A 14,159-nucleotide genomic window follows, 5' to 3' on the forward strand; every position below is an offset into this window, starting at 1 on the left:
CACCACGCTGTCACAACCCCAGCATTCTGTCAGCCATATCTGTATGAACGCTGCAGCAATCTCTCTGTTCAGTTTCCTCTTCCCCATTCCAGCTTTTCTGAAATGAAGCTGCTGATGTCACTTCCCTTCATCTAATTTCTCCATCTTAGCACTGTGTGGATAAAATATGGGGCACATAAACTCATCACTGACCTCAAAAACCCCATGCTTAAATGGTCCACGTTCTCTATTTCTCTACAGTCTTCTGAGTGTCCATTAGCTGCTTCCCACTTCCTGGTGACACTTGGCCACCTCCAAGGTGGGTGGTGCCTTAAAACTAACTTGGTTCCTGCTCTCTCATAAGCCTCTAATACCTGTCTCTGAGGGCAGCTGAAGGCCAACTCACCTGCCTCCCCGCCTGAATCCCGACAGAACACATCTCATCCCATGCCCTCAGCATCTGGATGCATGCTGGAGATTCAATCATGTTTTGTTTAAAAAATGAAGGGACTGTACTTTTTTTTTTTTACAGACAATTGCTAGCCTTTAATGGAGCCAGTTATGAATTGATATACCTGGAGAGTATGACGGTTGGCCAAATACAATTAGATAAAACAGGGTTAAAAGGAGAAATCCTCGATGGAAGGCAAGGCTAGATATGAGCAGCACACTGTACAGAGTTCGCTTCACAGTTCTTCCACTCGTACGTAAGAAGCCAGAGGACAAGGGGAGCTTTTACTGCAGGCCTGAAATAAACGCTTTTAAAGGTGAGAACAGAGAAGCAGCATCAAGGCTTTTTAAGTCTTTTTTGCCTTTACATATGTCAAATCTATTTTAGAGGAAGATTTTCCTTCAGGAAGAAGCAGTCCTGCCTTGTCATTCAATAGGCAACAGCATGTTCAGATATACCTGCTTTAGAAATGGAGAAGCCAAAGCCCCTTTAATGGAATTACTTTTTTCTCCAAAGTCTGAAAACAATCACTTTGCAATGACATAAAGGACCAGATATCAGCAGAAGGGCAGAAGGGATATCTTCATCGGGATCTGAGAACTAGAATGACATAATAATAATAATAATAATAATAATGATGATGATGATGATGATAATGATTGCTGTCTGTGCTCATGGAGCTGTAAAACAACAAAGTCCAATGCAGCCAGACTGAGCTCAAGAGAAATGAGACCCCGGGCGTGTGCAGAGACCGCAGTAGGGAACAGCACTTTTTAAAGTTTTCATTCTTCTCTCATAAAACACATCTGGACCGTAGCTTCCCCTGTTCCCTGAATCCCCCAATACCTCCCCTCTCCCCCCAGATCCACATTTCCCATCCCCACTCTGTCTCCCTTCCCCCAGAAGAAAAGCAGACCTCCCAGGAACATCAACCAAACATGTCACAGCAAGATACAGTAAGATCAAACACAAACATTCACATCAACGTTTGTCAAAGCAACCCACTAGAAGGAAAGGGGATCCCAAAAGCAGGCAAAAAAAGCCACAGAGACCCCCCATTTCCACTGTCAGAAGTCCCCCCAATACCATGCTAGCAGCCACAACATGGATGCAGGAGACCTAGCACAGACCCACCCAGGCTCTGCATTTGCTGCTGCAGTCTCTGTGAGACCCCATGAGCCCCGTGGCTGATTCTGCAGGCCATGCTCTCCTGTGCACTCCAACCCCTGGCTCCCTCAATTCCTTCTCCTCCTCCTCCTCTTTATATGGGTTCCTGAGCTCCAAGGGGGGAGGGTCCAGATAGAAACCTTCCACGTAGTCTCTCTTTCCCACTAATGTTTGGCTGTGGGTTTCAGCATCTGCTCCCACCCGTTGCTGGAGGAAGCCTCTCTGATGAGGACAGAACTAGGCAGCTGTCTATTGAGTGCAGAACATCATTAGGAAAACTGTATGTATGTATGTATGTATGTATGTATTTAGGCTAGTGATGTTTGGTGTTACCCTAGGTCTCTGGCCTATCCAGCCTTTGGTTCCTAGTCATCCAGGCAGTGTGGGGCATGGACTCTTCAGTTGTTGTGAGGACTCCTGCAGGGTACAGTATGAAAGTTTCCAGGAGAGAGTAAAACAAGCTTTCCCACCAGAACAACATAAACCTCTGGGCTTTAAAACTTTGCAAATTTTGTCTAGAAGTCCTGCACCGTATGGCTGGCCATTCCCATCTGACTATGGACATAATAGACGAGACCCAATGCCTAGTGGCTTAAAGCAATGGACTACCTTGTCAGTGAACATCTGTTATAGCAGTGATTTATGTGTTTTCAATGGCAGATTTTGGCTCTTCAACTCTGCCAACTTGAACCCACATTGCTCAACCTGGTCGCAGACTGTGACATCATCTACATAGTACACGATGTGTTCAACGCATTTTTAGACGTGTTAATGACAGGGCCACCATTCTGGAAGAGAACTCCTCCACTTAAGCCCATACTTTTATTTACCTAGATCCTAGGAAAAGTAACCTAACTTCTAGTCCAATGAAAAGAAACATCACAGGCTGCAACAGCATCCCCAACATCTGGATTCTCAGTTAAATCAGTCTGAGAGTTAGGAATTAGAAACAGCCAGGTTTCTAATACTGGACTGTAGTTGGAGGAGAAAGATGATTCTTTCAAGCTCTGAGTTTTGAATACTGCTAATGGAAGGGTAAGCTAGAAAGTATGAGAGGAACGGATGACCTACGTTGGAGGAATGGTTTCTAAGCTGTGTTCTGAGGAGGGGCCTTCTTCTTGAGCTATTGAGAGAAAGGGTAGAGACACATGGAAGGTATTTTGAGGGCAAATGAGTCAAGGTTATGACATTTTAAGTGGGTTTTCCATTGCCAACTTTCATGGCCTTGGACAGGCTGAGGAACTGAGTTGTGGAGGCCACAGTAAGAAGCCCTCAGATACCCTGCCGAAGAGACTCTACTGATACCCACCCCTTTTGTTGTTCATCCTGTGGATGAGACACACACACACACACAGAGAGAGAGAGAGAGAGAAAGAGAGAGACAGAGAGAGAGAGAGAGAGAGCAGCACCAGCACACGAGACTGGCCATTTCATGTTCAAAGGACAACATTCCCCTCTGGATCCCCAGAGGTTCATGGCCATCTCTCAACAAATGTGCTCTGCCTTCAAGGTTCTTCAGAATACCAACAGTTCCAACATTTATATTCTAATTCCAACATTTCTTCTGAGGCGTGAGAAAAATCCTTAGTTGTGAACCATAATAAAATAAAAGTTCCATACCTTCAACAGACAATGATACAGAATAAATATAATTCTCATTCCAAATGGAAGGATGGCAGGAGTGGGGGACTGGGATCAAAGTGAGACCCCAGCCCATCCAGGCAAAATCTTCATTTCTGTAGCTTCATGCCTGCCCACAAAGCCTTGCATTTGCAGAGCACACGGCCTCTCTCTCGGCTGGCTTCACTCACTGCCTGGTTTTCCTGAGCAGAGTTCCACATTCCTGGCATTTCCAACTTTCTGGCACCTCCAGGGAATCTCTAGCCTCCGTCTCACATCTCCGCCATGTAAGAGATTGCTTGCTGGAGCTACAAGCATGTCATGCATTGCCTGGCTTTTCAGGCCTTAAAATGATCCATGTAGAATCATCTATGACTCTTGTGTTCAGTGTGTCTGGGGAAACAGCACTGTGTGAACAATGTCATGGTCTGCTGTCAGGTTGAGCAGTGCCTGGATGCCCTTAGATTGTGACTGTGTCAGCCCCCGACTATTTGAGAAGCTGAGCATGGTGACACAAATCTAGAAAAGAACTAACCTGGACCCTGGGAATATCTCAGACACCCACCACCCAGGCAGCATACACCAGATGATATGAGGCCCCCAACACATATACAGCAAAGAACTGCCAGGTCCTCACTCAGTCAGAGAAGATAACGTTTGAAGGACTTAGGGCTCCAGGGAATGAGATGGTCTGGGGGTGGTGAGTGGGGTGGGAACATCCTCTTGGAGATGGGGTGGGGTAGGGGTGGGAAGAGGATTGGTATGTGGAACAGTTGGAGGGTGGACCGGGAGGGGGATAAAATCTGGACTGTAAAAAAAGATTAAAGAAAAAGAAAAGAAAAGAAAACAAAAGAAAAGAAAACAAAAGAAAAGAAAAGAAAGAGAAGGGAAGGGAAGGGAAGGGAAGGGAAGGGAAGGGAAGAGAAGAGAAGAGAAGAGAAGAGAAAAGAAAAGAAAAGAAAAGAAAAGAAAAAAAAAGAAAAGAAAAGAAAAGAAAAGAAAAAAAAGAAGAAAAGAAAACAACTTCTCGATGCCTTCAGTAAGCAGGGTACTCCAGAGGTATTCTTTTCTCAGAGAAAGGTTTTTAAAGCAATATAGTTTTCATCTCTTATCTGGTTTGTGGCTCTCAATATTCACTGTAATCTTGACCCAAAGCAGCCAGCAATAATCATTCCGTATTGCAAATGCCGTGTGTGACATGACCACAGCCAGGTTACTTAGTCTGCCACCTTTGACCTCAGCCTCTGACAAAGACTTAGGGTACAGACAAATCTTATATCAATTCTTTGCCCAGCTGTGTCATGAATGCCCTCTGTTCCAGTTCCCAATGGCATCTGCATATTCTCACGTGCAGGGCTTTGTTAGAAAAGTCCACCAGAAACTGCCTGACCAGTTTTCACTGTCTATGCTCCTACTGATATTCTGAGTTCATGCCAGACTTTCCCATCAGATGCTGCTTACAACTCGGGAGATTGTAGACAGGATGCATGCAGAATGAAGATGGGATCAAAACACCTCATCCAGTCTTTCTCTCTGAACCAGGCCTTAAAACAACTTGTCCTTGCTTTGAATAGAATCCATGAACTGTGCCCCCTGACTTCATCAGTTTTGATTTAAATCTTCTCATTTGCAAAATTATTCTTTCTTTCGTTTCAATGTCTCCAAATTGGCCTGCCATATTGCCTTCTAGGACCCCTCAGTCTTTGTGATGGTTTTCTAGAAGGTACAAAGGCTGGGACAACTCCCCAGCCTGCCCAGGGGCGAGCACCTTTCTTTTATCTCTCTCCTCCTGCAAAGGCACACACTCCAAGACCCCTAAAGTGCTCATGAAAATTGAGTCCAGCCTCTGAGCAGATTCTAGTGAAAGGCCACCACAAAGACCACAGGCATGCCTTGCTCCTGCTGTAGTCCCTCAAGAGATACAGAGAAGGAGGGCACACCAATGTCTGAGGTGCAGAGCTTACACATGGAAGTTTTCAACATCACTTCCCCTTGTACTTATTAGAGTTGTCTTACACACACCAAACCTGACACCATTACTGAGACCATACTGTGTGTGCAGACAGAAGCCTGGCATGGCTGTCTTCTGAGAGGCTCTATCAGCAGCTGACTGAGACAGATGCAGATACTTTCGCTAACCATTGGATTGAGGTCAGGGACTAATATAGAAAAGACAGGAAGGACTGAAGGGGCTGAAGGGGATTGCAATCCCATAGGAAGAACAACAGTGTCAACTAACCTGGACCCCTCAGAACTCTCAGAGAGTAAATAAAAACCCAAGGAGCATACATGGACTGGTTCGCGGCTCTGGGTACATGCTTAGTAGAGGACTGCCTTGCATAGTCTCAGTGGGAGAGGATGTGCCTAATCCAGTAGAAACTTGATGCCCTAGGGAAGAGAGGTGGTGGTGGAGGAGGAAAGGTGAGGGAGGGGAGGGAGGATAAGGTGAAGAACTTGGTGAGTGGGGACTGGGAATGGAGGCAATTTTTTTGGAATGTTAAAAAATAAAGTAATTTAGTAAAAAAAACAAAGCAAGCAAATGAGACTCACCATTAGGTTTTCCTTCCAGCACACTGACCACATGAGAAATCAGATGGATGCATGGATATGCAGAGAGTACATCAAAGCTTGGGCTTAGGACGATTTGTAACAGACCATGCTATCCAGTTATTGCAGCTTCTGAAGTGAGAGAAATGTGTCCTCATTTAAAACCCACTCATTTCACCCAAATGTGCTTCTCAGATCACATCAATGCTTTTATGCAATCATTTTTCAAATTGGAGAGTCAATTTAAACTGCAGACATAATTAAAATTAATAGTGTAACATTTTTGAAACATTAGGTGTCTGAGAAAATGATCACTCAAGACTGCTGTGGACTGGGTCACAGACTGATTTTAGAATGTCTCTGAGGAGCTCGTGGTTAGCTTGGGTCCCGTCCTTGACCTACACAGTGCACCTGTCTTTCAGTAGCTAAGCTTTCATAGAAACCATGTAAAGTCTAATCTGCTTACAATTTTTCAAATTAAGGCAAAGTGGGTGTGACATTTCAAATTCATTAAAAACCACTAACATAACATTCAAAAACAAGGCTGTCATTCCTATGGGGAGAGAGCATCTCAAAAAACTTGGACAATTCAGAAAACCCCACTTAAAATTTCCTGTCTTAGATTTAGTGTTATATCTGATCCTTCGGAAAACTTAAAGATTGTTCATCTCTTTCTTCTTTATATGCAAACACAGGCGTATATTGACGCTTTGATGAACCTTATTCTGTTGTTTTGCTTCTTATTAAATGTGTCATAAACAATTTGTCTTTGTGCTTAGGGAAAGTTCACTTTCCAGCATAGGCTAAATATATAACAACCATAGGATATCATAAAAAGGCGAGCTATGAGATGCTTGAAAGGAAAGAAAGAGAAAGCAGTGTGGCCTCACCAACCACACCTTCACAGGCCTGGGAAAGGAAGCTTCAGCCTTAACTTCTCAGTGCAGAAAAAAAATTGACCCCAGAATAATGTAATGATAGCAATGGTGAAATGGAGAGGTGCTTTACCAGACCCTGGGAGTCTGGGACCACTTGGATAGACAGTGGGAAACAAATATGAGTTTCAGACTCCATCCAGGAGCAAAGCAAAGGCTCTGCCATCTTGGAAGACTTTGACGAGTTGAGCTCCAAAATGTTTACCCAGCATCAGTGATGCAATGGAGAGGTCTGGCCCTTCGATGGGAAGTGAACAGGACAGTGTCTGTTACCAAGTCCCACAGGTGGACACTCTCTGCTTGCTATTGTACTTCTTGTTTAGTAAGCAGAGATTAGGCACCGACTTCATGCTCATAAAGCCATGAATCACTCAGGAATGAGGCAGACACTGTGATACTGTTAGATAAGGTCATCACTGTTTGACCGCTGCAGAGTATACTTATTCAGAACAACCTGGCTGCACAATGTTACCCATCAGCATACTACTAATGGGACCGCATTGTATGTACAGTCTACTGTTGATTGTGGATGACCGTCATGGCAGCATGATTGTGTTATGTTGACCAAGGCTACAGAGAGGACAAGGATATGGGAAGGTTGACAGTGAGAATCTGAATAATGGCGATCAACACTGTAACAGAGATAAGGGTTGGAGTTTAGAGGAGCAGAGAGGAGAGTCTAAAACTCAGCCTTGGAAAGTCAGGGAAAGTCTCTTAAAAGAACACTACACTTAGCTGAGACGGAATGTATCAGTAATTATTCTATTGCTGTGAAGAAACACTATGACCAAGGCAACTTATAAAAAGGAGCATTCAACTGGGGGGGGGCTTGCTTACAGATTCAGAAAGCTGGTCCATGATCTTCATGGTGGGGAACATGGCTGCATGGGATAGGAATAGCATTGAAGCAGTAGCTGGGACCTCACATTTGATCCTTACATCATAGGCAGAGAGAGAGAGAGACAGAGACAGACAGAGAGAGAGAGACAGAGACAGAGAGAGAGAGAGAGAGAGAGAGAAGAAGAAGAAGAAGAAGAAGAAGAAGAAGAAGAAGAAGAAGAAGAAGAAGAAGAAGAAGAAGAAGAAGAAGAAGAAAAGGGAAGGGAAGGGAAGGGGAAGGGAAGGGAAGGGAGGGGATGGGAGGGGAGGCAAGGGAAGGGGAGGAAAGGGAAGGGATGGGAGGGAAGGGAAGGGAGGGGAGGGAGGGGAGGGGAGTGGAGGGGAGCAAGGGAAGGGGAGGAAAGGGAAGGGATGGGAGGGAAGGGAAGGGAGGGGAGGGGAGGGGAGGGGAGGGGAGGGGAGGAAAGGGAAGAAAGACAGAGACAAACACAGAGACAGAGAAAGCCCTGAATCTAATTTGTTTCCTTTTGTTTATTTATTTGAGTACAACTACTAAACAAAGTGTAACCAACCTCCCTAAACGACCAACAGGCACAACCCCACCTCTTAGGGCCCTCACACTTATGTACCCTCTGAAACAGTCCCATTATTCCAAACACCACACAATCACAGAAATTGTCTGCAGCTGGCAAAACCACGCTCTTGCCAGAGCATTAGGCAAACCATGGTCAGCTGCTGTGGACAGGCCAAAGCATCCCTACACCTGGCATTAAAATGAAAGTACACTCTTATAATATTTCTGCATTTTAAAAGAAACCAATATTCCAGAATTCTCATCACAGCAAAGTTTGAAGCTGGTAACTTAAGTGGAAATAGTAGGGAACAATTTTAAAGTGGTGTTGAAAAATTTAGACCTTATTCCAAGATGAGTTTTTGAATAATTTAAAGCTTGAGGTTGACATGAGCATATTTGCTTAGAAACCTCCTGTCAGCCGCAGTAGGAGAGTGGTATGGGCTCAAAACCCTGTTCACTGATGGAGGTTTTGTAGCCACAGAGAATCATAAAGGAAAAACAGAAAGCACACCTCTCTCCATCGCAGCCTTCTGCCTCGGGCTCACGATATGGGAAATGAAACATGGTTCTCATCATCTTTGAGGGGTTGTTTCTACCTAGGCGCATGGGTAACTGGCTGCTGACAATTCTGTTTGTTCAAATGGTGCCCAGGAATGAAAGGGAAGCCATTTTCTATCACAGAAACCAGCACCAGGAACTATGGGGGACAAAACATCAGAAAATTATAGTGATTTCACTTAAAATCTATTGTATGACTTGTAAGAGGCTTGTGTTCTGTGACAAGGCAGCAGATAAAGCCATCGCCTTGTCCTCAGGGTAGAGGGATTTTGACAAAAATAAAATGCTTTTAGGAGAAGCTCTGTTTAAGATCTTGAGGAAACAGAAATACAAAAGGTAGATAGGTATAGTGAGCTGTTATTCCCAAGTTTCAAATGGCAACTGTTTCAGGGGGACACTTCAAATTTCCCTGTTTCTTTGTAGAAGAATAAATTTGATCTAATTCCACAAACTCTGTCTCTTATTATCCTGACATGAGTCGACAAAATGAGACACCCAGTCATTCATATTATCCAGGGATTCTGAAAACATACAAATCCTGGAAGCATTCAGGTGAGAGAGTCTGGGCTGAGAATAGCTGTTTAATATGCAGAATTAATTAAATTCTGATCCCATCATGCTGCCAGATATTAAGACCAATGGAGGAACCTTTTCTCCTAAGTCGAACACAGCAAATATTGGAAAAACATTCAGAGGAAAAAGGAAGCCTTTCTGGAGTTTGCTAAAAATAGCACAATTGTACTGAAACAGGAAATGAGAGACCAGAGTTTGCCTCCTTCCATTCCAAAGAGAGGCCTCCCTTCTGAAGCGCTCCCTTTAAGATAAAAGGAGCTGCACTTGAAAAGGAAAAAATAAATGGAGCACTATGATTCAGACAAAGGATTTTGTCCTGTTCCTTCACAACTTTCACTGAATAAACAAGGGGCTAGTGGGTGGACATGACCGACTCCACAACAGGACAAGTGTTGCACGTTACAACTCACGTGGAGAAGCTGAGAACACTGACCTCAGAGGAGTGGTTAGCAGAGCCCACAAAGGGCAGGATGGAAAAAGAACAAAGGGAAGTTAGCAATGGCTAACCCCTCCTCCAAAAAACCAGTTACAAATTGGAGACCAGGGACCTTATCACTTATAAAGTGTTTGCCATACAAGAGTGAGACTCAAATGGAAATCATAGAAGATGGGTGGGCGAGGCAGCCAGCCTTGCTTGGGAGGTGAAGATTGGAAATGCCCAAGGAAAGTTGGCTAACTAGACTAGATGTCAGTCAGATTCTGGTTGAGCAAGAGAACTGGCCTCAGGTAAAACAGCACAAAGCAATTGAGGAAGGCACCTGTCATTAACTTTTGGGTTTTATGCACAGACATACAAGAACACAGGAGCGTGCGTGCACACACACACACAAACACACAGACACACACACACACACACACACACACACACACACACACGAACAGGCATAGGATATATACATGTACACCATATACTCACATTTACGCATACAAAAAAACCAGGCAGAGACATGAGTTATAATGTTCTTCAGTAAGATAACCAGATCACAATAATTTATGGCATATTTTACAAATAGCAAGTCAAGAGGCTATAGTTTGTATCTTGATGGCAAGAGGATAGTGAATTCAGGCCAGCCAAGATTACATAGCAAGACCCTGAATTAATTTTTTTTAAGAGGATGGTAGAAACAGCTCAGTGGTTAAGAATACATACAACCCTTCGAGAGGACCTGAGCTCAATTCCTAGCGCCTCATCAGGTGGTTCACACCTCTTGTGATTCCAGCTCCAGCAGATGTGACACCTCTGTCCCCCACAGCACTTGCATGCACTTGTACAAGCCTACACACAGACACACCTAATTAATAAAGTTAATCTTTTTTTTTAATGAAAGCAAGAGTTTAGAAAAAGGATGGGTATTTGCAACTGAGCCCATGGGAAGTGAAATCTTGGCTAAAGGCCAAAGTTAAAATGGAACACAATAGTGAAGGAAGATTGTGTAGAAGCTTGGCACTGCTACCACACAGACGTCCACTCTGTGAAAAGTGAGTTGTTTTCTCTATAGTGTACAGAACACACTTTTTGCTGTTTGACAAATTTACTCCGTGTTGGAATCTTCTATACTAAATTTCAAATGTCAGGAAACACAGGTTAAGGAAGACAAGGCACTTTGGAGACTTTCATGGAAGCCCAGATAAGCCGTGGCGATAGGAGGATTGGAGGCGGGCTCAGGAGGAGCACCCACAGGAGGTGGGCCCAGGAGGAGCACCCACAGGAGGCAGGCCCAGGAGGAGCACCCACAGGAGGAGGGCCCAGGAGGAGCACCTACAGGAGGCAGGCCCAGGAGGAGCACCCACAGGAGGCGGGCTCAGGAGGAGCACCCACAGGAGGCGGGCCCAGGAGGAGCATCCACAGGAGGCAGGCCCAGGAGGAGCACCCACAGGAGGCGGGCCCAGGAGGAGCACCCACAGGAGGCGGGCCCAGGAGGAGCACCCACAAGAAGTGGGCTCAGGAGGAGCACCCACAGGAGGCGGGCTCAGGGGCAGCACCCACAGGAGATGGGCTCAGGGGGAGTATCCACAGAGCATGCTTGTTTTTTTTTTTTTTTTGACAGAAAAATATCTTTATGTAAGTTAAATGAAAAGCTCGGACAATCACTTAAACGTCTGTAAAAGTAGATCTTTCACAAACAGATGAATGTACAAAGCATGAATACCTGGAATGACATATTTTGGCAATTCTTTAACATAAACTTTTTTTTTTAATATTTATTTATTATATGTAAGCACACTGTAGCTGTCTTCAGACACACCAGAAGAGGGCATCAGGTCTCATTATGGATGGTTGTGAGCCACCATGTGGTTGCTGGGATTTGAACTCAGGACCTTCAGAAGAGCAGTCGGTGCTCTTAACCACTGAGCCATCTCTACAGCCCCCACAAACTTTTTTTTAACCATAATGTTTATCAGGGCATTTCCAGTGAGCCAGGCATTGTGGGTAACATAGCATAAAATGTGGTCCTTGCCACTCATGGCTTTCAAGGATCCGAGATAGCATGCAGAGGCATGTATGTGCCATTTCCACCCTTTGCCTTGTCCTGTCCTTTGGTCAAGAACCTCTGGCACTTCACCCCTTCAGTTAGAATCTTAGGCTGCTCATCATTCCACTGAATTCCGAAGGATGTAGCCTTTTCCTGGAGAAACGCCTTTCTTCAATGCTTCAGGCCAGTCATGAGTTTCAAAGTAAGTAGACAGGATATCGAACACTTGGTTGATGGCCAGTATTTCTGAATGGTAGTTTTTCTCATTCTGGCGCCTGATCATGTATTCCTGGATTGGCAAGCGGGCTGTCTTGACAGAGTATTCTCGGGCTTTTTGAAATGTCACCTTCTTCTGAATGCTCTCATCCACAAGTCCACCCAGAATATAAACTGTGCTCTGATCAATGTCTTCAAGGGGGTGTTCGGAGTCAGGAGTCAGGTACACGAGGGTTTCCAGAGGAAAAAGGCTAAAGCAGTCGTCTTCTGTCATGTCTAGCAAGTAAGCGGAAAATCCATCATTCATCCTCAGACATTCCTCATAGAGGGTGCTGTCAGCTGAGAATCCAGTAAGAACAATCCAAAAGGGCCTGCTGGCTTTTTTGTTTGAACCATACAACCTTCGAATCTGTCCGGCCAGCTTACTCAATTCCTTCTTTGACATGCTCAAGTCAACACACAGTCTTGGTCCTGAGTGTTTGGCTTCCAAAAGTTTCTCTTTGGTTAAGGCTTTCAAAAAACGTTTGCTGTGCTGTAGGCAGGTGCCGTTGCTGGGGTCTTCTGCACGCTTGGCTTTCCTTCTTTCTCTTTCCTGCTTCCTCTTGTTCTTCTTTGAGGAGACTATCCTTTCCCAGTGTCTCTGTTTTCTTTGCACATTTTTCGAGCTCCATGAGGCACTGTGTGATTCTTTATTGTGTGCAGGGCTGGTCTCCTCTTCATGCTTGGACTGCACATCCATCTGCAGAAGTTGGAAGCTTTCAGAGAGTCCATCATCACCTCCGGCCTCTGGGAAGCCTTCCGGTTCCGGCAAGGCCTGTGAATCTGTTCTCCGAGCACTCTCTTCCGACGTACAGTCCATGTGCTGATGTCAGTTACACAGCTGATTCCTGACACACCTTGCTCAGAAGAGACCACACACTCATGCTTGTTATCTGAAAAGGGAAGCATCAGCATGGACTCCGGCACTGGAGCAGTTGGGTGGAGATGTGCTGTTTAGCAAGATGTGAAAATCTGCAGGCTGTGGAAAGGCTAAAGGAGCCTGCAATTGAGAATTCTGTCTGAAAGGAGCCCTCTCTTCCTGCTTTTTCAACCTTTTAGGCCATGAGAGTTCTGAGCTCTCACACTGCAGGAGGCTTGAGGGATTTGCAACCATTTCCAACCCTCTTCCTGGCTTGTACCCTGTTTCTGCTGGAAAACATTAGCTCTCTTTGGAAAATTTTTTGTGCAGCTCATGGGCATACGGAATTCTCCTCACTCTATCGCTCCTTAAGTTGTCTCCAGATTCAAAGCAAACAAAAAGTTCTGTATCCACCGATAATGTCAGCAGAAAGTGTGAAAATGTTTCTATTCAGGGCTATGGGCAGAGTTAGTGGAGGTAGGTTAAGGCTGCCACTACCTACGGAAGCTTCCAGAAGACTCTGGACAGTGCGAACTGAACAGAACTGGCTCGTATCTCATGACTGGCAGGAAGAACGGCTTCTCTGTGAGGCTCAGGTCGCGGAGAAGAACCAACCTGAGATTCTAATGCAGGCATTGCATGCGGAAAGGCAGCAGACCTCATGTTCGAGAAAAGAGATAGTGTGAGTGGCACATCATGACCGGCTTATTGCTATTTCTTTAAAAGACAGACTTGGCCTCAAACTTGCGTCTGCCCTCCGGCCTCTACCTCCTAAATTACTGGGATAATAAGCATGAATTCATACGGCTGTTGAGGATGCACAATTGTTTTTACCCCTGCATTTCTTCTACTAAACATTTAAATAAAGAACAACATAAAAATGTTTGTTTCAAACAAGACTATTATTATTACAATGAAGCAATTATTCATTTAAAAGTGAGTCTATTTTAATAAAAATAAAATATTGTGTTATTAACAGTGTATGTAACCTATGAATATGGCACAAATTATCACAGCCAATGCATGACACACATTTGGAAGATGCAAATTTTGTTCCTCAGATTAATTCGCTGAGTGCTCATATCAGGAAGATGTCCATAGTGAGTTGGATTGGGGAGGCTTTTCCATCATGGGGGTGCTGTTGGGTCTCTGACTCAGTCTCAAACTGAGTATCTCAGAGGTCATAGTAAGTGGGTACAGTGGCTAAGGAAGGCCACAGAAATGTGGCATAGGGGAAGACACTGATCTTTTACACAGGGCTGGACTGGCTCCTGTAAGGCAGACTTTTCTTCTTGGTCACAAAAGAGAGGCTCACCAACGGCAAGAG

At 44.7% G+C, this 14,159-nt stretch overlaps 1 protein-coding gene across 1 annotated transcript; it reads right to left on the minus strand.

The window, feature by feature from the left end:
* Positions 1–11,447: 11,447 nt before the first annotated feature.
* LOC127682355 (tRNA methyltransferase 10 homolog B-like) lies at positions 11,448–12,847 on the minus strand. Its single transcript, XM_052178725.1, has one exon. The coding sequence runs from the start codon at positions 12,791–12,793 to the stop codon at positions 11,837–11,839; it is 957 nt and encodes a 318-aa protein (XP_052034685.1). The 5' UTR covers positions 12,794–12,847; the 3' UTR covers positions 11,448–11,836.
* Positions 12,848–14,159: the final 1,312 nt, after the last annotated feature.

This window comes from Apodemus sylvaticus, chromosome 4 (assembly GCF_947179515.1).
Source record: "Apodemus sylvaticus chromosome 4, mApoSyl1.1, whole genome shotgun sequence".
In the NCBI taxonomy this organism is placed as follows: Eukaryota; Metazoa; Chordata; class Mammalia; order Rodentia; family Muridae; genus Apodemus; species Apodemus sylvaticus.